This window comes from Micromys minutus, assembly GCF_963924665.1.
Source record: "Micromys minutus genome assembly, chromosome: 5".
Lineage (NCBI taxonomy): Eukaryota > Metazoa > Chordata > Mammalia > Rodentia > Muridae > Micromys > Micromys minutus.
This window is the reverse complement of record NC_137974.1, coordinates 78456516-78478597: the sequence shown is the minus strand read 5'-3', so window position 1 is coordinate 78478597 and position 22082 is coordinate 78456516. Positions and strand designations below refer to the sequence as shown.

General features: G+C 47.8%; 1 protein-coding gene across 2 annotated transcripts in view; it reads right to left on the bottom strand.

The window, feature by feature from the left end:
- Positions 1 to 4022: 4022 nt before the first annotated feature.
- CNNM4 (cyclin and CBS domain divalent metal cation transport mediator 4) overlaps positions 4023 to 22082 on the bottom strand; it is a gene marked incomplete at its 5' end in the record, with an annotated part of 37403 nt that continues 19343 nt past the window's right edge. Inside the window, 7 exons of one of the 2 annotated variants that reach the window (XM_080916758.1) lie at positions 4023 to 6271; positions 6984 to 7162; positions 11136 to 11198; positions 12444 to 12540; positions 12628 to 12797; positions 13654 to 13788; positions 14052 to 14195. In XM_080916758.1, coding sequence (XP_080772884.1) covers positions 6074 to 6271; positions 6984 to 7162; positions 11136 to 11198; positions 12444 to 12540; positions 12628 to 12797; positions 13654 to 13788; positions 14052 to 14195 — 986 coding nt within the window. In that variant the 3' untranslated portion in view covers positions 4023 to 6073. The remainder of the gene's footprint in view (positions 6272 to 6983; positions 7163 to 11135; positions 11199 to 12443; positions 12541 to 12627; positions 12798 to 13653; positions 13789 to 14051; positions 14196 to 22082) is intronic. The other variant, XM_080916759.1, reaches the window with a different exon arrangement.

The window sequence follows — 22082 nt, the reverse complement described above, 5'->3', positions numbered from 1 at the left end:
TTGTTTTAAAGCTGAAGTCTCTTGAAGACGGTCTTGCTTTGTGTTGGACTCTCTGGATATCAAGACAGACACCTACTTTTGAGGAAGTTTGCCTTGACAAGATTCATAGTAAATAACACAAAACCAGAAAAATCAGTTTTCTTGAATCTTCATACTTGTTTCATGTAATTAATGTGACAATAGAACGATGTTTAGAGACTGAGTCTGCGTGCCTGTAGGTTCTGATACGCATCTGACACCCACGTCATCCAGCCATGCAGGGACATAGCAGCTGTCAGGAATTTTCATACTTGCTAGCTTCACAACTGCAATTTATCCTGGTTCCTCTGGACAAGAAAGCTGTTCTAAAGGGTTCTTTCTGTCCTCGTTTTGGAAGACACCTATATGGATCAGATGAAGCCGTCTTCACTCTTTGCATGTGGTCTTTATGTGGTTAGCTTTTCTATGGGTATCCATGTTTTTGCAATTTTCTACTTTCTCCCTAAATGTCCTAATACATGTGCACATCTTATACATACTTTTGTTTTGTATGTATGCGTGGGCCTAAGTGTATGTATGTGTTGTGTGTGCAGGTGCCGAAGGAGACTAGAAGAGGGCACTGCATCCCCTGGAACTATTTGTGAGCCAACTTGTGGGTTCTGGAAATCAGGCCTTTTGCAAGAGCAGTAAGTGTTCTTAACCACTGAGCCCATCTCTCCAGCCCCTTGAATGTTTTTAAAAAAGGATTCCGTAGATATAACTCAGTGTCCCGAAAATACCAACCAACCTAAAAATGTATCTGCAATATGGCCACAGTTGTATAGAAGATAATGTGCAAAAACAGGCCCATGAGGAAAGACCAAGAAGGAAAATGGTGAAAAGCTCTTATCCAGGTATAGCAGCATGCCCGTAGTCCCAGCAGAGGCCATCCAGGGCCTGATAATGAGTTAGAGGCCAGCTGGGGCTATATAGTGAGATCCTGTCTTAAAATCAAAACAAGGGGCTAGAGAAATGACCCATGATTAAGAGTACAGAGGACCCTGTGTGGTTCCCACTATCTCTACTCAGGTGGCTCGCCACCACCTGTACCTCCAGCCTCAAAGAATCCCATGCCCTCTTCTGCCCCTCCCCACACCCTTAGGAACTAAAGAGTCCCCTGAAAGTCTTTACAAACTTGGCAGCGACTCTTCTACGCTGTAAACTCAGAATGGTGGCTGGCAAGGCGCACCTCTGCTCCCGTTGTTTATTATCTGAACAACGCTATAGGCCACACAAAGTTTTGCCTCGAGCAGATGACAGAGCAAGCTGCCAGTAGGAGCAGTTAGGACATGACTGCTCTTTTGCACTGGAACTGTCTTGCTGACTTTAAGGACAAAAGCCCCAGAGCTATAGAGTGAATGCAACCTTTAGTTTTCTCTGTGTCTCCGAGTTGAGATAAAATGCTGACACCATGCTAGAACAGATGGTGAGCATGCAGTGAATCACATGTCTGAAGCCAGCAGCCAGCAAGGAACAGCCTGCAGGAAAGGAAGGGGGAACTAAAGAGACTTTCCCTTTCTCTCTGTCTCTGTCTCTGTCTTTGGAAGCTAAAAACCTTGAGTGAAAGAAGATTGAGTAAAAATGTAGAAAACAGGGCTAGAGAGATGGCTCAGTGGTTAAGGGCACTGACTGCTCTTCCAGAGGTCTTGATTTCAAATCCCAGCAACCACATGGTGGCTCACAACCATCTGTAATGAGATCTGATGCCCTCTTCTGGTGTATCTGAAGACAGTTGCAGTGTACTTATATATAATAAATAAATCTTAAAAAAAAAAAAAAAGACTACCTCTAAAAGGAAATGTAGAAAACAGATGGTCTTAACCTGTCCGTATCTAAGCTCATGAAGAATGCAGGCTGCCAGGGTGGCCAGTTCTGCTTTAGTGCTTTCTTTCTCCCGGCCATGCTTTGCCCCATTTCTGCTTCATAGCAACTTCAGTGGAGACATTTAGCTTTACTTAGGTTTCTTGCTGGCCCTCCCTGGAACATTTCCCAGTGGCCATCTAGGCCAGGGCATATCTACTCTTTTATCAAGACATTTGCTCTTTCTTATTTAAAATCTGTAACTACTATAACCCTGGCCCCAGGAGGCAGAAGCAGAGTATTGAAATTCCAAGGCTAGCCTGGGCTACAAAGAAACCGTGTATTAAAACAAAACATGGGCTGGTGAGATGGCTCCGGTGTGAAGGTGCCCACTGAACCAGCCCGGCAACATGGCGTGTGTGTGTGTGTGTGTGTGTGTGTGTGTGTGTGTGTGTGTGTACACTCAAACATGCACATACAAACACCAATTTTAAAATTTAAAAAAATGTAGCAAAGCAAAAACCTCACAGCTATGGGGTATGACTTCTTTGGCTAGTTTAGTGCAGTGTGATGTTCCCTGATTATGTTGATTAGATTGGGCTAAGGATCCAGCCAAGTTCTTCATTTGCTCATGTGACAAGCATTTCCTATACTGAGTGTGTGCAGCACAGGTACCTTCCGAAAGGCTGGGACTCTGGCAGGGACAACAGCCTCCAACCTCAATGTTGGGACAGCGGGAAACATGCAAATCTACATTTTAAGATCTAGTGAGAAGTGTTACAAGGGGAGAATAAGGAAACATTGAGACGATGCCATCTGAAATGAAGACAATCAAGGAAGGCTTCTCTGAGGAGGTGATATTTGAACAGAGGCTGAAATAAAACGAGGGGCAGCCTTATAAGGTCTAGGAAGGAAGTGACAGGAAGCACAAAGGCTGGGGACAGTGATCTCTTCCAGGGCTCTTAAAACTAGCAGCTGGCATAGCAGGGGCTCAGCACCCAACACATTTACGGCGGACAACAGGCAGATGCCATTTTATCCCATCCCTGCATACACATTTCTACGTTAGCCCTTCGTCTAGAATATTCTCTTTATTGCCTACCCAAGTGTTTTCCCTCTTTTTCCTGTTGGCAGGACCTTCCTGTATAGCCTAGGCTGGTCTCAAATTCATGATGCTACTGCCTCAGCCTCTTGTGTGTTGGGATGTCATGTGCCAGCATGTCCAGCTCAACCAGGGTATTAGAAGGAAGGAAGGCAAGTGGAGACCAGCCAGGTCTATAGAGCAAGATCATTTCTCAAAGATAACTTAACCAGGGCTGGGCGTGGTGGTGCATGTCTTGAATCCCAGCACTTGAGAGGCAGAGGCAGGTGAATCTTTGAGTTTGTGGCAAGCCTGGTCTAATGGAAAATCCCAGGACAGCTAAAGCCCTGTCTCATAGCAAACACAAGAAGCACAGGCATGGTGGTGCATGCCTGTGAGGCCAGCACTCAGGAGCTGGAGGCAGTGGGTCACCACCACAGGAGACCAACTTGGGCTCCACAGGGAGACCCTCTATGGAGCACAAATAAAACCCTCCATTTGAGCTCTGCTAGATTCCCAGCCTTAGGTGCCCGGGACCACACATGCTAGTTTTCAGCATGTGTTTGCCACTAAAGGGTTTCACAGCGGCAGTTCTCAAGATGACCTAGGCAGGACAGTGAGGAAACCTTAGGCCAGCCATTCCAAAGTAGTTTCTGCGTTGTGAAACGACACCATTCCACCATTGCATGGAGCCCAAACTCAGAGCAGAGGGAGGGCAATTTGTTTGTTCCGGTCGCTCCAATTCCAACACTCACAAACAGAATCATATGACATCTGACTTACTTGCCCTGCACGTCTGCCAGCAGCTGCCACTCTACAACTCCTGTGACAATTCCCTTGATTATATATATTCTGCAAATTACAGTTCTTCTTGCTTTTCACCTCCAAATGGTTCTACAATACCCAACTGTTCTTGTCCTGTCACAAGTGACAGCCAGTCACGTCTGTCTCTACAACACGCAGTAAATAGTCCAGAAGCAAAATACCTGAGTTACATGCTCATCAAAACTTATATGCATTTCATTTTTTATTACCAATCAAAAATAAATTCCATATATTGTTTAGCAAATATTATCATTGTTTTGTGACAAAAGACACAAGAGTCATAACAACAAAACTCCCCGAGAGTCAAACTCATAACAATGCCAAAATAAATCACAAAAATATACAAATTAAAATCTTAATGCAAAATAAATAGGAGTCATCTGCTATGGTGGCTGTGACTTGCCCACCCAATCAGACACTGTCTGCAGAGTCCTCCTCTGTTGGAAAGACATGCAGACCAGGCCAGTTCCTGGGTATGGCTCTGCCCAGGAACCAGAGGTTGGAAGAGGAAGTGAAAAATTGCACTGGGAGGAGGAAGTCATCAGACCAGTAATATTTGGAAATAATTATGACCCTCTGCAAGAAGTGATTCTAAATGAGGAGGGATGGGGGAGGGGGGAGGGGCCGGGCCTGTCTATCGGTGGTGACTGTGTATGCAGAGGTAGCTGTGGAAGTATGTGCACCTGCTATGTTTGTCTCACACCCACCACATGGTTTTGCTCTACCTGGCACTTAGGTCTCTCAGGAACACAGCTAGGCACCTTGTCTAGAGTCTCAGGAGCATGCTGTACCTACAGAGAACTACATTTCTTAAGGAACTAGAGGTCTGATGTCTTTTCCCTTATTGTTGAAAGCTTTCTCTGGGCTTCTCAGAGTAAATTCTGTGAGCGGGAGAGACCTCAGATTGGCCAGGGGTACAGGACACCCTGGTACATCCTAGGAGTTAGGATTCTCTGGGTACACAGACAGCAGAGGAGCCAGTGTGACAGGACTCCACCGGCTGAGAAAAGGAGTGAATGAATAAACAGACGGCTGGGCTCTTATGCTTCAGCTCCACTTGTCCCAACAAAAGGTAGGCGTGGCCTTGGTCCTACAGTCTGTCCCATGTAGCTCTGTCCCATGGCCTGGTTCCACTCAGGTTTCCCAGGTAGCACTGGGGTAGGATTTCACATGGTATGGATTGCTCTGCAGTACTAACAGCTTTTGCCCACCCTTATCACTGCACTCTCACTAGCATAGTCTCCAGGCCATTAGGGGAAACCCTCCTTTCTTGAGGGTCCTTAAGTGGAAATAAGCTCAGGTGGTCCTCAGCCAGCTACGCAGGCAAGGATGCAATGATCCGGCTTAGGTGGCTTCCAGTCCCCAGAGGGACCAGGACAGAGAAAAGAATGGGGAGCCAGAAAATAGACCTTCCTGGGTAGACTGCCGAGCCCTGACTCTTCTTACAGATTGGTGGGTAGGAGTAACTAGTGACACAGATCTACCTATCATCAGACTCAGCCTGAAACCACAAGGAGTGCCCAACAAGTCACCTCTACTGCTGATGCTCTCCCCTCTGAGAGGAAACCTTTGGTAAGAATGAAGCCATAGCCATGAAGCAGATAAGCGACTGCAGAGCCAGATCGTTCCAAGAGAAAACTGTCCAAAGGGTAGATAAGAGCCAGGTCCCGCCTCTCCAGGAAAGCCCCTGGGCAGGCTTCTAGATCACTGGATCCAGCCGTTGACGAGAGCAGATACTTTCCTCTCAGTGCTGGGGTCATGATATCCCTGATCATGCCCAGCACTTCCCCATGACCTCTGCTCGTGTGTCCCCAGCAGTCAATGTCATTATCACCTGGGTCCCTGCTTCCTCCCAGGAATCCCCACTGCTGCAGAGGAGTGCCTCCTAGAGTGACAGACACAGGCTACAAGGTCTTGGTTGGAAACAGGTTATGGCTATTGCTTCCTGGGGTGAGGAACCCTCCTCCCCTTTTAAAGTTTGTGGGGCTTCTTGAAAAAAATTTTTTTTGTTTTTACATAAAGTTCCTTAACCCTGTCTTCCCTTCCCAAAATCATATTTAAAAAGAGGAGCAATGAGCTTAGCTTAAAACTTCTCTCAGTGTTACAAAAAAAAAAAAAAAAAAAAAAAAAAACCAACAGCCTTTGCTCAGTAGCTGGGCTGGGCAGGCATCATGTCAGAGCTGTTCAGAGGTCCCCATCTACAGCCAGAGCCCTTGGACAGGGATGTCTGGTTGCTCAGTCATGCAGGATGTCTACCTGCACCCCTTCTAGCCTAACAGGCTCCCTGACTTCATGTGGGCCCACTGGGGAGACCCCCGCAGGGTGGGCGGGAGTCCCCGGGCCCTCCTGTCAGATGGCACCCTCTTGGGAGGCTCTGTGCAGCAACGAGTTGCGTTCATTGAGAAGAGTTGTGGTCTCATCCACCGAGGGCAGCTCAGGCCTCTCAGTAAAGTTCTCCGTGCAGGTGGCACAGCCATCCACGGCAGGCTGGGGGCTGTTGTCCATGCGGGAGGCCAGCAGCCCATTCTGGTACTGCTGTCTTGTGATCTGCAGAGAGAGGAGGGGAAGAGACAGAGAAAAAGATGAGTGAAATGCTCCGCTGAGATGTGAAGACCCAGCTAGACTGTCACCAGGTGGGGCCTCCCAAAAGAGCTGGAAGGAGAAGTGTTCTAGGGACTAGCAAGAGGGATCAGTAGGTACACACACACACCTGCCATACAGGCTTGGGCGCCCAAGATCAATCCCCAGAACCCACATAAAATCGAACAGAGAAAACTCTGTTCTTTGTCTTTTCACTTACCTACCTATACACACACATGCACATACACAGACACACGTGCACATATATGCGCACATACACACACACACACACACACACACACACACACACGGATATACACTACCATCACCATCATCAAATTGTCGTAGGCCAGGTAACTGTCTATAATTCCAGTACTCAGGAAGCTGCAGCAGGTGGTTTTTCAGAGCTTGTGGCCAGCCTGGACTACAGTCTCACCGTGTCTCAAGAAAAAAAAAGTACAAAACAAGAGGGGCTAGGAATGTAGTTCTGTGGTGCAGTGTTGGCCTGGAATGGACAAGGGGCAAGGGCCTTAGGGAAACACAACAGGTGATATCTACATTTTTCTTAAGGACAAAAAAAAAGTGTTCAGGTCTGGAGTGGTCACACTGGCTCCAGGACAGAGCCTTATAAATGCATAGGGCAGGCCAGCAGATGTGGAAAATTGTGAGAAGCACTTACCTTAAAGTACTGCAGGTCTGTGAGCGCCCGCACACTGAAGTCTGAGACATACTGGCCCAGAATGCAGCTGCCAAACTGGTTGCTGCCTGCCAGGGAGGAGGGTGTCATGTCTGTGTTGCGGTCCGGGTAACTGAGGGAGGCTGAGCGGCTGAGTGGAGTTGGGTGGGCTGGGGACCGGTCTGTGGGGACAGCAGATAATCAGCACAGAGCCTGCCCTAGGGGCCTGCTGGAGCGCCTCGCCCGACCTTGGCCATGGATGTTAGGGACTCCAACCATGTCCCGCACAGAACAGGTCACAGCTCTCAGGAGCAAACAGGAGGACACACACACAGAAGCTGTCAGGGTCAGCAAGGTATTGTGCTTAAAAGTGTCACATGATAAGTATAAAAATGCCACCCAAGCAAACCAACCAGAAAATGAAAACCAAGACAACATTTATGGCTTCAAGACCCCTCATTAGTCAAGATAACAATGATTTCCTACATGACAGACAAACTATCCTGGTCTAACACCAACTTACACAAAATGACCCTGCCTTAAAAAAAGAAAGACCAGGAGACGGGCTGACTCGGTTAAGAGAGCTCACTGCATAAGTGAGGACGGACATTCAGATCCCAGAAGCCATGCATCAAGTCTCGGCCCCCGTCAACACTGTCCAGAGATCTGGTAACGTCTGGCTTTGATACAGAGGTGCATATATACTCAAGCAGACACACATGAACGAAAAAGTAAAATAATTTTTAAAAACTGAGATAGGGTTTTTCTGTGTAATCTTGCCTGGCCTGGAACTCACGCTGTATACCAAGCTGACTTTGAACTTACAAAGATCTACTCGCCTCTGTCTCCCAAGTGCTGGTGTATGCCACCACTGCCCAGCTAAGTAAAATAATTTTTAAAACTTTTTGAGGCAAAGTCTCATTATACAGCACAAGTCCGTTTCTGACTCACAATTTTCCTCTCTACCTCCCAAGTGTTGGGATTATAGGCGCGTAGTACCATCACTGTATTTAATACATGTTAATAAAATAGATGTATTAAAGAACAGCTGACTTGCCCGCGCCCACAATCCCATCTTAGACTAGCCTCGGCTGTCTAACCTGGTCTCAGGAAAAAGAGGCCATGCAGCTTGCTTTCTCCTTATGAACCCTACCCTGGCAACATGACACCTGTCAAGCATGCTCTTAAGAAGATCAAAGGTGTGGTCTGGAATTGGGTAACCGGCCTTTTTCCCAGAAAGCCAGAGGCTCCAGAGGCAACATGGACCTCTCTACCCAGACAAGGGCAGTGACTGGAGTCCAAAGGAAGAACAAAGAGACAGAGGCACTGAGCGATCCCACTCTTGGCTTTTAGCACTGAGAACACTTGGAGGACACTGACATGCACAGAGAAGCTAACTCTGAAGCGTGAGGGAGCTGGCTGGGAGCAGACTGGAGTGGGCTCCTCTGCTCTGCTCTAAGTAGCTATGGAGTTACTAACCGCTGAGTTAGCTGCACCACAGCAGAGACGGAATGTTGGACCCAGTGACTCAATGGACCAACATAGCCTTTAGCCAAGTAAGACTATGCAGGCGCCTACATGTGGCTTTGATTGTCCTTTAGAAAAAAACTAGGAACATACACAGGGAGCAGCTCCACTGCTAAGTAAAAACAGAGGGTCACTAGAGGAACACGTGCAGGAGCAAATGTAAACAGAAACTCTGCTTAGGGACCAGGGAATAAAGGAACACTGACATTATTACTTAACATCTTCACACGCTCCACCAAGCCTAATGACCCGAGTTCTACCCCCTGGACCACAGGGTGGAAGGAGAGAACCAGCTCCTGAAAGTTGTCCTCTGACTGCCACAGACACCTGTGCACACTTGCCTGCACACATACACAGGCAAATAACTGTCATAAATTAAAAAGAAATATTTTATAGTATTTGAATGACAATATGTTCTTTAGTTAATACTAACACAAAAACAAAGCTGAATCTGTTGGTTTACTACTGTGCTGGGAATCAAGCCATGGGCCTGGAACACACTAACCAAAAGCTCTATCATTGAGTAGTCTTAAGAACTGAATTGAAAGTTCCCAGTACTACATGCATGCATAACCAGCCTGGGCTACATAACCAGCCTGGGCTACATAACCAGCCTGGGCTACATAACCAGCCTGGGCTACATAACCATTCTGGGCAACAGAATAAGACCCTGTCTTTAAGAAACAAAAAACAACAACAACAAAAACAAGCATTGTAAGGTGCCATGTGGCTGCTGGGAACTGTACCTGTATATTCTACAAAAGCAGTTAGCATTCTTAACCACTGAGCCATCGCTCCAGCCCTTACTTTTATTTTTTTTAAGATTAAAAAAAAGTATGCGTTTTGTGTATAAGTGCTCTGTCTGCGTGTCCACTTGCAAGTCAGAAGAGAGCATCGGATCTCATGACGGACTGTTGGGAGCTACCATGTGGTTGTTGAGAACTGAACTCAGGACCTCTAGAAGAGCAGTTAACTTCCAAACTGTCTCTCCAGTCCTTTTATTTTTACTTTTTAATGTGTGTGTGCATATGCACACAGAAACATGCGTGTGCATGCTATGTGCACTCATGGAGGTCAGAGGATAGCTCTCAGCAGTCAGCTGTCTCATTCCACATGGATTCTGGGGACTGAGCTTGGGTTGACAAGCCATTTGGCAAGAACTGTCACTTCCCGAGCCTTCTCGCCTGACCCCGATGGGAAGATTTACCAAAGAGTGTCCATTTTAGATACAAACACCAGGTTTCAGGCTAAGGGTGCATAAACTCCTGGCCACCCATGAAACAGGAATAAGAACAGGAGAAGGAGGAAGGGAGGCTGAAGTTGGTGAGTTGCAACTAAGTCATTATTTTATTTATTTTTTAGGACAGGGAGAATAGTGTGGTATACTGGAAAACTTTAAGAGAAAAATTCACACAATAAAAGTAAAAATCAGGGCTAGAGCAATGGTGCAGTGGTTAAGAGCACCCATTGCTCTTCTGAAGGTCCTGAGTTCAATTCCCAGTATGCACACAGTGGCTCACAACTGTCCAATATTGTCTCTTGGTGTGCATATGTACATGCAGGCAAAGTACCCATATATATAAAATACATACATAAATAAATCTTTAAAAAGAGAATAAGAGAAACCAAGTACCGTGATAAAAACAAGAAAAAAAAGTGAAAATTGAGGGGCTAGGCATTTAGCTCATTAGTAGAGCACTTGTCTAGCAGTGTGAAGTGCTTTGGGTTGAGAGAGACAGACAGACAGACAGACAGACAGACACTGAGTGACTTGTCAAGTTTTAGAGCTGTCCTGAGTTGGTCCTGACCTGTGCAGGGCTCACCAGCTTGGTCAGAATCTGAGGGTGACTGGCTCCTTCCCACATCCTTTGGAGCTGAAGTGCATGTGAGGACCTTCAAGCTGAATGTCTCTAACTGCTCCCATGATTCTCAGAGAGGCCAAGTCCAGGAACAACACCTGGCATTTGGCTGCTGATGGGAATGTCCCACTTCAGTTGTTACAGAGAAATGAGGGATACTGTAAGTTGGACTCTAACATTTTCTGTGTCAGCTGTCTTTCTCACTGCCCCAAAGCTCTTTGAACTGGGGACAGTTTTGGTCCCATGTTTCAAGTGAGAGGAAGACAGGGATGGGGCTTAGCTAAGAACAGTAGATACAGACTCAGAGGGACAGGTTGACTGAGACTGTAGCCTCACTCCTTAGGCTATGAAGAAAGCCTATGAAAGCTGACAGACTGGCATGCCATCCAGTGGAGGCGTGTGAGGTGTTGGAGCAGGATGCTGGCCAGCTGGGCTTTGTTTCCTCCAGGCTGAGCGTGTACACCTGGCTTGTTCTGGAACAATCCTTCACCTGCAAGCCTATCATCTGGGCAGTGCATGTGTCTGTTTCTACTGGGAAGTAATTTCTCCTGGACTGATGGGCCATCGAAAAGGCCCTTCCAGGATTGTGGGAGACCCATCCAGAAAACGAACTCTAAGCCACACAGAGACAATGCCTATTAAGAGTCAGGCCAGATCTTAGTGTGCCCGGAACGAAGTTCCCAGGTTCCCACGGGAGCTATTAGTGCAGCAGCAGTACAAAGCTCTAGCAACAGGTGGCGCTGTGCACTTCTCTAGCATGCCCCATTACCTGAGAGCCAGGAGAGCAGGGAGTTCAGTTTGCCTGTTGAACACCCAGCCTGCACAGGAGGCGCTGGAGCAACAGAGGAGGAAGTCAGTGACCTGGAGGGGTCACAAGCCCCAGGAACAGGATGGAGAGGCAGATTTGATGGGCCAGGGTACTTCAAGCAGAGTATGGTGGGAGTGGGGCGCAGTCCCACATAAGGGACTTAGATGGAAGGGTGCTTGTGGTAAGGATAGACCAAAGAGCTGTATGCAGAAGTGCCTGGCTTCCAGTCACTCTTCAGCAGCACTGGGAGGAGTCCCTCAAGCCCTTCTGAACAAGATCTCCCCAAACATTAGCTGGTACCTACAATCTCAGCATCAGGACAGGAGCTATGTCAGGAGGACAAAGAGTCCCAGCTAGTTACAAAGCAAGGCCATTCCAAAACAAAACAAAAAAAACCTTCCTAAGCAACAAGACAAAGACGCCGTCACAGGTTTGAGAGAAGCACCTGCTCTAGAGCCCAGCTTGTTTGCCCTCGAGCTTGACCCCAGGAGCCTGTAATACTCCAGCTCATCCTAGCGCATGGATGGAAAATGGAGGGAAAATGCGGTGGCTCAGCTGTGTTGATATTCATGGATGCCTTGGCCCTGTGCATTGGGAGCTTCTTGTCAAAGGGACAAGCATGGCACAGGGTTCCCGAGAGCTACAGCCAACACCTCCTGGCATAGTCTGTTCTGGGTACCAAGTGTGGCTTTTATTCTTTGCCAAGGTCAGAGTGTTCACACAGGGAAAAGTCCATGGGGGAGGGGAGAAGGGATAAGAGTTGCTAGGATGTTACGGTTCTACCCTTCCCCAAAATGACCTCCTGAGCCACCCAGGACCAGAGATCATCCGTGGGGGACCCAGCTCCCAATGCCAGCCCCTACAGAACCAAACATAACCAAAGTGCAGTAGCTGAGGCCCTGAGAAAGTCATCTACAACTTCCCCAGGCAAATCATCTCTGAGCTACTGTCCAGCACCAGTACACCCCGAGTCCCCAGGCTGCAGTCCTTCATGAACTTCCTATCCTACCCCAATTCCTTTGTCATGATACACCAGTGGCTCTCTACCAGTCTACCCTAAAACCTCATCATGGTGTCTGCAGTCTTCCCACATACTTCAGGTCACCCTCTGCTCCCCTCTTGCCCTCAGCCTTCCAACAGAAGAAAAGGCCATCATGTTCCCACAGGCCTGGCAACTCTGGCCCTTACCTGCCTTCTTCTGCTACGAGCTATCCAGGGCCCTTAATTTACAAGTGTCAGAGGGTCCCAGGGACCTGGCCCACAACTCACCTGAGGGTGCTGCAGACAGAGCCATGGTCCCATAGAACGAGAAGGCACCCGTCTCAAACTTCATGTTCTCCTTGCCTGCTTCCACCTCCACCTTCCCCTGAAAGACCATAGGGTTAAGGTTACAACATGGCTTCAGATGGTTTGAGGCCTGCGTGGCGATGAGAGAAGGGTTAAAGCAGTCCACCTGCAGGATGAGGACGAAGAAGTCAGCTGGCCTGTTCCGGGTGTATAGGTAGTGGCGGGTGCAGTACTTGTTGTTCTCGTCAAACTTGAGCTCCTGAATGACGTCAGGGTACTTGAGCAGCCGGAGTAGGATCTTCTCTGACATCAGGGAGGGACTAAACTGCGGCACCTCTGCAGGACAGAGACGGGGTTTCACACGCAGCCCTGCGGCTGGGTCACTCTGTACTAGGACAGCTTCCTTCCTGTTTGGGTCATTTCTTCAGCCTGCACCTCTCTGGGAAGTACCACCCTTGGCTTCTGATGCTTAAACGGCATCAGCCAGCCGACATGGCTCCAGCACACCAGTCATGACCTTTGGCAGATTACTAAACTCAAGTGTCTCTATTTTCTCAGCAGGAAGATGGAAGGACACGGCTTCCCTGGATGGTCTCATATTTAACTGGATACCACAGGTAGGACATTTAGATGTATTCTTGGCATGTGCATGTTAATTAAGTTTTCCTACAATTACTACTTTCAGCACCGTATCGGAAAACACAGAGGAAAGGGATTTACCGGCACCTTTAGCAAGTGAGCCAGAGGGGAGCTGCAGCAAGGGGGGACCATGGGTGGCAGGGTTTCTCTCCGCTGTCACCCAAGTCCCAAAGGTGCTTTGAATTGGAGGAGAGAGAGGAGTGTGGCTGAGGTACAGTCAGCTCTGTAGGAGCCAGCACAGCACAGGGAAGGTGGAGGCCCCTCAGGGCAGGTGAGCAGGCCAGGGGGAGATAGCCTGAAGGGCTGGGAATCCCAGGTACTCCCTGGGAAGTCCCAGTGCTCAGTCTGTAAACTAGCTAGACTGTGTCTGCAAGCCTGTGGCAGCCATGATGAACTTGCTCTCTGTGGGAGGAGGGGGCACCCAGACCCCTCCAAGATGAGTGTGTCCTAGCACTCACTGCTCACACTGGGAGGAATGGCCAGAGGCCCAGGGTTATTCCCTCTGTGACTGTATTTCCTTCTACCCATGGCGGAAGGTGCTTCACACTCTTACCTGTGGCCAGGAAGCGATGAGCAGCCAGAAGAAGCTGAGGTGAGATTTTCACTTTGAGTTCACTGTCAGTGTCCTTGAAGGCAGAGAAGTCACGCTTGTTCTTTATGGACACCCGTTTCCGGGTTCGATTGTCAGCTGTGAGAAGAAAGGTCTGGACTTGAACCCTAGTTCCCAGGCTTCTCTCTACACAGGGCAGCAGGCCCCAGGCAGGGAGGGCAGAGGAGGCTCAGCACTGTGCCCTTCCTCCCCATGGTCAACACAGGGCACCTAGCTGGCTGCCAGACCTGACTCAAGGAGTCCAGGGTCTCCACACCCTTGCACCAGAGCCTCTCTACCTAGGGACCCCAGACTTCAGAGATACAATAGGATTCTGGGTCCGTGGAGAGGGCTCAACTCACTGTACATGTCCGACTCGTCCAGGATCTCAGACTTGATGATCTCCTCAATGACGTCCTCCAGGGTGACCAGGCCCAGCACCTCGTAGAAGGGGTCGCCCTCGCCCTCATTGTTCACCTTCTGCACAATGGCCAGGTGGGACTTGCCTGTGAGGATACACACAAGGTCAGGCGTGAAGCAATGTCCACACATTAGGCTCGAGTCACTGGGCAGTCACTGGAGTTTGCTTTCCCTTCCAGGTTTCTGATGCTTCTCCTACCAGCAGACACTGACTGCTCTTATGACTAGGAGGACCCACAATACTTGTAAAGGCCTTACATTCAGAACCTTTTGTTTAAAGAATACAGAAACTGGGTGTGGCGACTCACATCTGTTATCCCAATACTCGGGAGGTAGAAACAGGAGGATTGCTGCAAGTTTGAAGCCGTCCTAGGTTACACAACCAAACTCAGGCTAGCCTAGACTATATTTAACCCCCTGTCACAAGAAGAAAGAAAGATGGAGAGGAGGAAGAGGAGGAGGAGGGAGAGGAAGAGGAAGAAGAGGAGGAGGAGAAAACCTAAGAAGGAGAGAAATGACAGGCTCTGCTTGGTGCTGCCTGCCAGGGCTTCTGAGGCCTCCAGGAAGAGAGGCTATAGTACAAGAACACAGGAAGCCCTTGGTCAGGGGCATGTATGTAATGGCTGGGCAGAGTCTAGCAGCTACCCACACGACAGGCACCTTGTAGGTATGCAGCCCTAGGGAACCACTCAACAGTCAGCCTTCTTCAATGCCAAAACTTGACACTGATGACGGCTTGCCCACTGGGCCCTACAGAACGGTTCTGGCTAACAGAAGCCTCTGCTGGGCTAGCTCAGGCCCTCCAAGCTCTGTCCTTTGCCAATGGGGACACCCGTTTGTCCTGTTAAGATCACCAATGACCTTCGATGGGAATGTCTTATACTTCGAGAACCTACTGGCCAGGGCTCCTTGCTCCCTCCTGGAAACCCCTTTCCTTTCGGCAACAGACGCTTCTCTGCTGTGTTCCTGGCCCCAGGGCTTCTTCCTTTTCTCTGACCTCTAGCTTGTTTTTTTTTTTTTTTTTAATTAAAAAATAAGTGTGTGTGTGTGTGTGTGTGTGTGTGTGTGTGTGTGTGTGTACACACCCAGATGCATTATGTGTATCACATGTACTCTTAGTGCCCCTGGAAGCCAGCAGAGGGCTTCAGATCCCCAGAACTGAATTGGAGTGACAGCAGTTGTGAGCAGCCAGATTTTGTGTTCAGTTTTTGAAATAGAGTGCACCATGATCCTCCCAACTTAGTTTTTTAAGTGCTTGGATTACAAGTGCAGAGGTGTGCCACTATCCTGGGTTCCTCCCTGACCTCTTAATGCTGGAGGGTTGAGTCCTTGCAGCTGGCACTTTGCCTAGTGACTTAATAGTCACATGTCAAGATATGACAATTTAAAGTTTTGTTTTTTTCAAGGCAGAGTCTCATGTAGCTGATCTTCCTGAAACTCCCTGTGTTACTGAGAAGCACCTTGAACCCCTGACCCTCCTGCTACTACCTCCCAAGTACAGGGGTTACAGGGCTGCACCATCCTGCCCACCTTATAGAGTGTTGCTGTTCCAACCCCAGGCTGTATGTAGCTCAGGTCTCTAACAATTGTGCCATATTCCCAGACTCTAGTAAAATTCTATAGCCCTCTCCTGTGCCCTCATATTTTCTGTGCAACTGTAAGCTAAAAGCCTCAACACCTCAAACCTGACAGGGCTAAGAGGTAGCTCATGACCCCAATCTTTCTCCTCTCTGCTTCTTTCAGCCACATAGGTTCAGAGGCAGCAGGGAGCCTCACCTCCTCTCTATTCCTCTTCATCTACTCAGCGGCAGAAGAAAGTCAGAGAGAGGGAAGGAGGACGGGATGCAGACATGAGAAGAAGCAGGTCAGGGTTAGTATCTGGAGTTTCTGTACTGCTGATTTACCATGCAGAGTAAACAGTACCAGGAGGAGAAGACAGCTATGGGTTAACCATCACTGGCCACTGCTGAAGCAGCAGCCTGCCAGCCAAGATGTGCTCACTGCGACTGTTACGAGGTAGCCAGGCATTTCTGATTGGATTTGAAGCCTGCTCCAAAGGAGAGAATTCATGTCTGGTAGAGTAAACCTGGTCAAAAGAGCACATGTGGGGAGGCCATAGGCCCCAAGTTGGAGCTTAGTAGAGTTGTTTGGTTAAATGGGCACATTGTCAAACTATTTTCTAAATGTTTGTTTACTTTACACCCATAGATCTGTGCTGCTTCTCAACCGTAATCAGAGAAACTTTTCACAGTAGGCAGCAGTTAATGAACAGATTCATTAACTAGTCAGAGTGCTGAAAGTGACAATGACTGCTCAGCCCTAAATGGAAAAGCTGTGCACTACTACCACAACCCACAACACCCACCACAGCCCACAACACCCACCACAGCCCACAACACCCTACCACAACTCACAACACCATCCCATAGCCCACAACACCCTGTAATAGCCCATAACACCCTACCACAGCCCACAACACCCTACCATAGTCCACAACACCCTACCACAACCCATAACACCCTACCACAGCCCACAACACTCTACCATAACCCAATACCCTACCATAACCCACAACACCCTACCACAACCTATAACACCCACCACAGCCCACAACACCCACCACAGCCCACAACACTCTACCATAACCCAATACCCTACCATAACCCACAACACCCTACCACAACCTATAACACCCACCACAGTCCCACAATACCCTACCATAGACCACAACACCCACCACAGCCTACAACACCCTACCATAGAGCACAACACCCACCACAGCCCACAACACCCACCATAGCCCCACAACACCTACCACCATCAACAACCAAGGCTTAAAGAAAGATGCAGCAGGAAGAAGGATGGCTGCAGGTTGGGAAGGAGAGCTGCACTATGGTCTTGTGGACATGACACGGCTTATGCATTCATGAGCTCACACCAGTTCCGATTTTCTAAGACTTGCATGAGATCAGGTAGGCAAAGCTGAAAAGTTGCTAACACCCCAGTGGATGGCCCCAACCTGTGTGCACATGGGAAGCACAGCTGGACTTGGTGGGCTCCTTTTTTATTTTTAAAGATTTATTTATTTTTATTTTATGTGTGTAAGTGTTTTGCATGCACTTAATATATGTGTGTGTGTGTGTCATGTATGTGTCTGGTAACTAAAGAAGGCAGATGATCCCCTGGAACTGGAATAGATGGTTGTGAGCCTCCGTGTAGGATCTGGGAACCCAACCCAGGTCCTTGACAATTAGTCTCTGCACTATAGAGGGAAAGCAAGAGGATATGAGAGAGAGATACATGCTAGAGGGTGGAAGTGGATATGATCAGGATACATAGTACCTATGCATGGTATTTCAAAGAATAATCAAGGACATTTTATAAAGGAGCTGGAGAGACTGCTTAGCAATAGCACTGACTGCTCTCCCAGTGGTCCTAAGTTCAATTCCCAGCAACCACATGATGGTTTACAATCATCTGTAATGGGATCTCTCCTCCTTTTCTGGTGTGTCTGAAGACAGCTACGGTGTGCTTATAATAAATAAATAATATCTTTTTTTAAAGATATTTTATAAAAATAATAAAGCAAATAGATGAGCTGAGGATGCAGCTCAGTGCTAGAGAGTTTACCTAGGAGGCCAGGGGTTGCCACCCCAGCACGTGAGACAGAACAAAACTAGGAATGTCAACTAAGACTTGAGTTTATAGTTTCCCTCCCATGGATTGTAACTCTCATAAGAATGTATTTAACGAGCTACCTTACTTTGCTGTTGGGGAATCATTCAACTAGATATGGGACTTGGGCTGTGGCTGAAGTAAGAAATGAAGGTTGTATAAATGGTGCATTTACAGCTGGAACTCTACTTTTCAAAGAGGAAAAATAATAAAGTGCTAATATTTGGTTGGTCCATATATGATTGCTGGTACTTGGTTATTTTAACCCAAAACAGCGGTTTCATATAGTGTAGTCTGAGGATGAGTTTTCTCATTGTTTTTTTCTATACAGACATTCCACGTTTCCACAACTAACTGTATTAATTTTATAACCAGAAGGAACACACAAAGTAATGTTTTTAAAAAGGCTCTGAGGGTAGGGGTCGGGGGCTAGTGACATAGCTCAGCAGTAAGCACATTAGCTGCTCTCCCAGGACTGCTGGTCAGTTCCCAGCTCACTCTTCATGGCTCACAACTGCCAGAAACTACAGCTCTAGGACATTTGCCACCTTTTTCTGGCCTCCACAGGTACCTGCATGCATGTGCATATACATATGCTCACACACTGACATACATACAAACACATATAAATAAATAAACAAACAAGACAGCATTCTAAGGTCCGGACTGCAAGATGGCTGGGTGCGTAAGGGTGTGGCCTGGCCTGATGGCTTGAGTTTAATACAGAGAACCCACCAGGCAAAAAGAACAAACAGAAAGACAAAGTTACCCTCTGACATATGCACGTGTGCATTATAGCACGCAAGTGCCCACATATACATAAATAAAACAAAATGCAAGGAAATACTGTAAAAACATTTTAATACTGCTTCTCCCAAAGTCTTAAGTGCCAGCACCATTTGAAAGGGGACAGACGAGTGGGTGGGACCACAGAAAAGAGACATCCTGGAGTCCTGGCTGTCCTTGGTGTATCAGGTTCTACTTTAAGGCAAGCTTGCCCACTCTACCCTTTACTGACCTTTGTCCCAGACCTAGCCAGGAGGAACCTAACCCTCCCCAGCCAGCTATAGGTGAGTTTACACTCCCCCACCCCCGCCATGGCCCTGGTTCACATGGAACAGGTTAAAAGCTGAAGGCAAATCGAGAAAGGACCTATATAATCTCAGTCCCTTGGTGACACCCTTTGTTTCCAGCTTTCCCATGTTGCATCTGGTTTTGTTTAGTTTGGTTTTCTGAGACAGGGTCTCATGTAGACCATGCTAACCTTGAATTCACTATGTAGCATATGATGACCTTGAACTTCTCATCCCCCTGCCTTCCTTCCCAACGCTGGGCTTACCTAAGTGTGCCACCATCCCTTGTGATACATCTGTCATCTCTGCTCAACGCTCACACAGCATCCCAGCTCACCCCAAAGGCTTTGGTATTCCCAGTATCCAGGTGCTCCAAACCCTCATCCAGATTTTAAAAGGAAGTCTCCAGAGCCCTAGAAGGCCAGAACCCCACCCTGCACCACACTCATTTTAACAAACTGCCATGTCTTCCTCTCTCCCATAAAAATAAATGTTTACAATCCATCAAAGACTATAAGGAAATGCGTTACTGGGTTCTGGGTCTCAAAGTCCAAAGGGGCCCCCATCAGTCCAGCTACTTTTCTCCCCGGGAAGAAACAAGGCCCTAATCAGACAAGGGATCTTACTACCAGAGGTGGTGCTATGCTAGGTGACCTTCTCACTGGGTCACCCAATAAGGCAAAATCCCAAGTTCCCACAACAGGTCCTGGGTATTGACTTGGTGACGGGACGCCATGGCTTTGGGTCACTGGTCTGCACCTACAGATGGCTGGACACTCATTTCCTGGCAACAGCTCCTTTTCCTCCCTTTACCCAAGCTTGAGCAGGATTAAGCTGGCTATTAATAGTGCTGACCTCAGCCAGCAGGAGGAGCAGCCGCCCATCCCAGCGAGAAGGGGTGGGAGAGGCATGAGTGGGACAAACTCCTTGCCTTCCAGGCTGGGAAGACTGGGGCCATTCATCCATTATCTTAGCTTCATCTGTGTGGTGACCGTTTGCCTCCCAGGCCGGGCAAATGACCTGGCAGAATCTAGGAGACCAAAAGGCTGTGGTTGCCGGGTAGGCTGTACCCGCTCAAACTGTGCTCAGTCACGCTGGGTTTCCAAGGCTGTAAGAAGGCCGGGGGGGGGGGGGGGGATGGCGCTGGGGAGATGGCACAGGTGGTAAATCACTCGCACTGCAGCAAACACAAGGGCCCAAGTGTGAGCCTATGTAAAATAATGATAATTAATCCTAATAAACAATAAAAGAAGAATGTGGGGTTGCTGAGCACTGAGAGGAGTCCAATACCACTGACCCATTACGGCCACGTGAATGGGCAAGCGAGGGAGAGGCGTGGCCACACTCCTGCTCCCCCAGAAAACAGACAAGAGAACCAGTCACTAAACTGCCCAGGAGCAAGCTGTAGTTTCACATAACCATGCAAACATAAAGATCACCTTATCCACAGCTTGGGGCTGACCTGAGGTACCCATGCCAAGACAAGACATGCCAGTCACAACAGAAAGGAATACCAAAGAAAGCCCCTAATGTAATTCGAATTAACTTTACTTATATACCTTAATGGTTTCACTTATTATTGTGTGTATGTCGGGAGTGGAGAGGATATGCCACGTGCATGTAGGAGGGTGGAGGACAAGTCTGTGGAATTGGTTCTCTTTCCATATTTATGTGGGTTCTAGAGTTCTACCTCAGGTAGGTCAGGTTTGTGAAACAAGAGCCTTTACCCCCTGAGCCATTTCACGTGCCCAAATCTTATTTGTTTTCAATATGAGGGTCTCACTATGGTGCCCAGGCTTCTCTCAAACTCTTGGGTTCCTTGGATCATGTAATCCTCTTAACCTTGGCCTCTTCCATAGACACATGCCACCATGTCTGGAAATAAGGCTACCATGACTAAAGCACTGCTGTACTGGGCAAACTGATGAAAGGGTTCAGAAATCAAGTCCAGCCCTCGGAATGTAGAGGCTAGCCTGGGCTACAGTGAGCTAACTGCAGGCCAAACCAGTTGACCTCGCTTTTAAAACAAAATAAAACCTCCAGTTGGCACATGCACCCCTTTGTGTGTGTGTGTGTGTGTGTGTGTGTGTATGAGAGAGAGAGAGAGAGAGAGAGAGAGAGAGAGAGAGAGAGAGAGAGAGAGATCAGATTACAAATCTGACGTCTGAATCAAAAGAAAAAGAGACTACTCACTGAGAGGTATTGGGCTAACCAGGCCAGTCAGTCCATATCACTCCAAGTCTTTGTAAACTAATTAGAAAAATCACAAGTCTAGTTTGTGTTTAGCCACTGAGCCATCTCTTTGCCCACTTACCTCACGCCCTTTTATTGAGACAGGGTCTCCATCTGTACCTCATGGTACCCTGAAACTTTGTACCCTAGGCTGGTCTGGAATTTACTGTAATTCTCCAGCCTACAAGCTTAATTTTAAATACAAATATAATAAATACAAATTAACCCAAGGAAATGCAAATCACGTTGGGTTTTAAAATTTACCTATTGGTCGGTTGCTTTGTTTGGCAGTGCTAGGGACCCAACCCAGTAAACTACAGGAGGTGGTGATCTTTCGATTTACCAGATCGGTATTCTGCATTAATAGAACTAGTCACACTGATAAGAGTTTACATGTTTTCTTCAGGAACATGGCAACATATATAAAAATGTTCAATGTACAAGGCCTTGGACTCAGCCCTTTCTTCCACTCCTAGGAAGTGACTTACTACAACGAAATTCCCACATAGTGTGCAAGGTGTAGCCAGGAAGATCCAACCAATATTTATAACACAGAATTGCAGTGGCTATAAAGGATGACTCAGACCTAAATTTATTGGAGGAGCCAGTGATTCATGGTATGCACAAAACAAAACAAATACGAGTTATAAACACTATAGAAGCTGGGTGTGGTGACGCGTACCTGTAATTTCAGCACACAGGAGCCTGGGGCAGGAGGATCATCACAAGTTCAAGACCAGGCTGGACTACAGAGGAAGTCTGATGTTAGGCTGGAAGACACAGTGAGACTGGCTCAGACCAGCCAAGCAGGGCAGCAAGGAGAAGCCGCACAGGGAGAGCCATCACCCGGCTTCACTGTGCACTGCACATTGGCACTGTATCTATCTCTCTTCTCACCATCACAGTAAAATAGGAGAGCCACAGAAAGCAAGGCAGCTTCTTCCTGACTAATTCAGGCACTAGAATAAAGGCCAGCTCCAAACTAAGTAAACA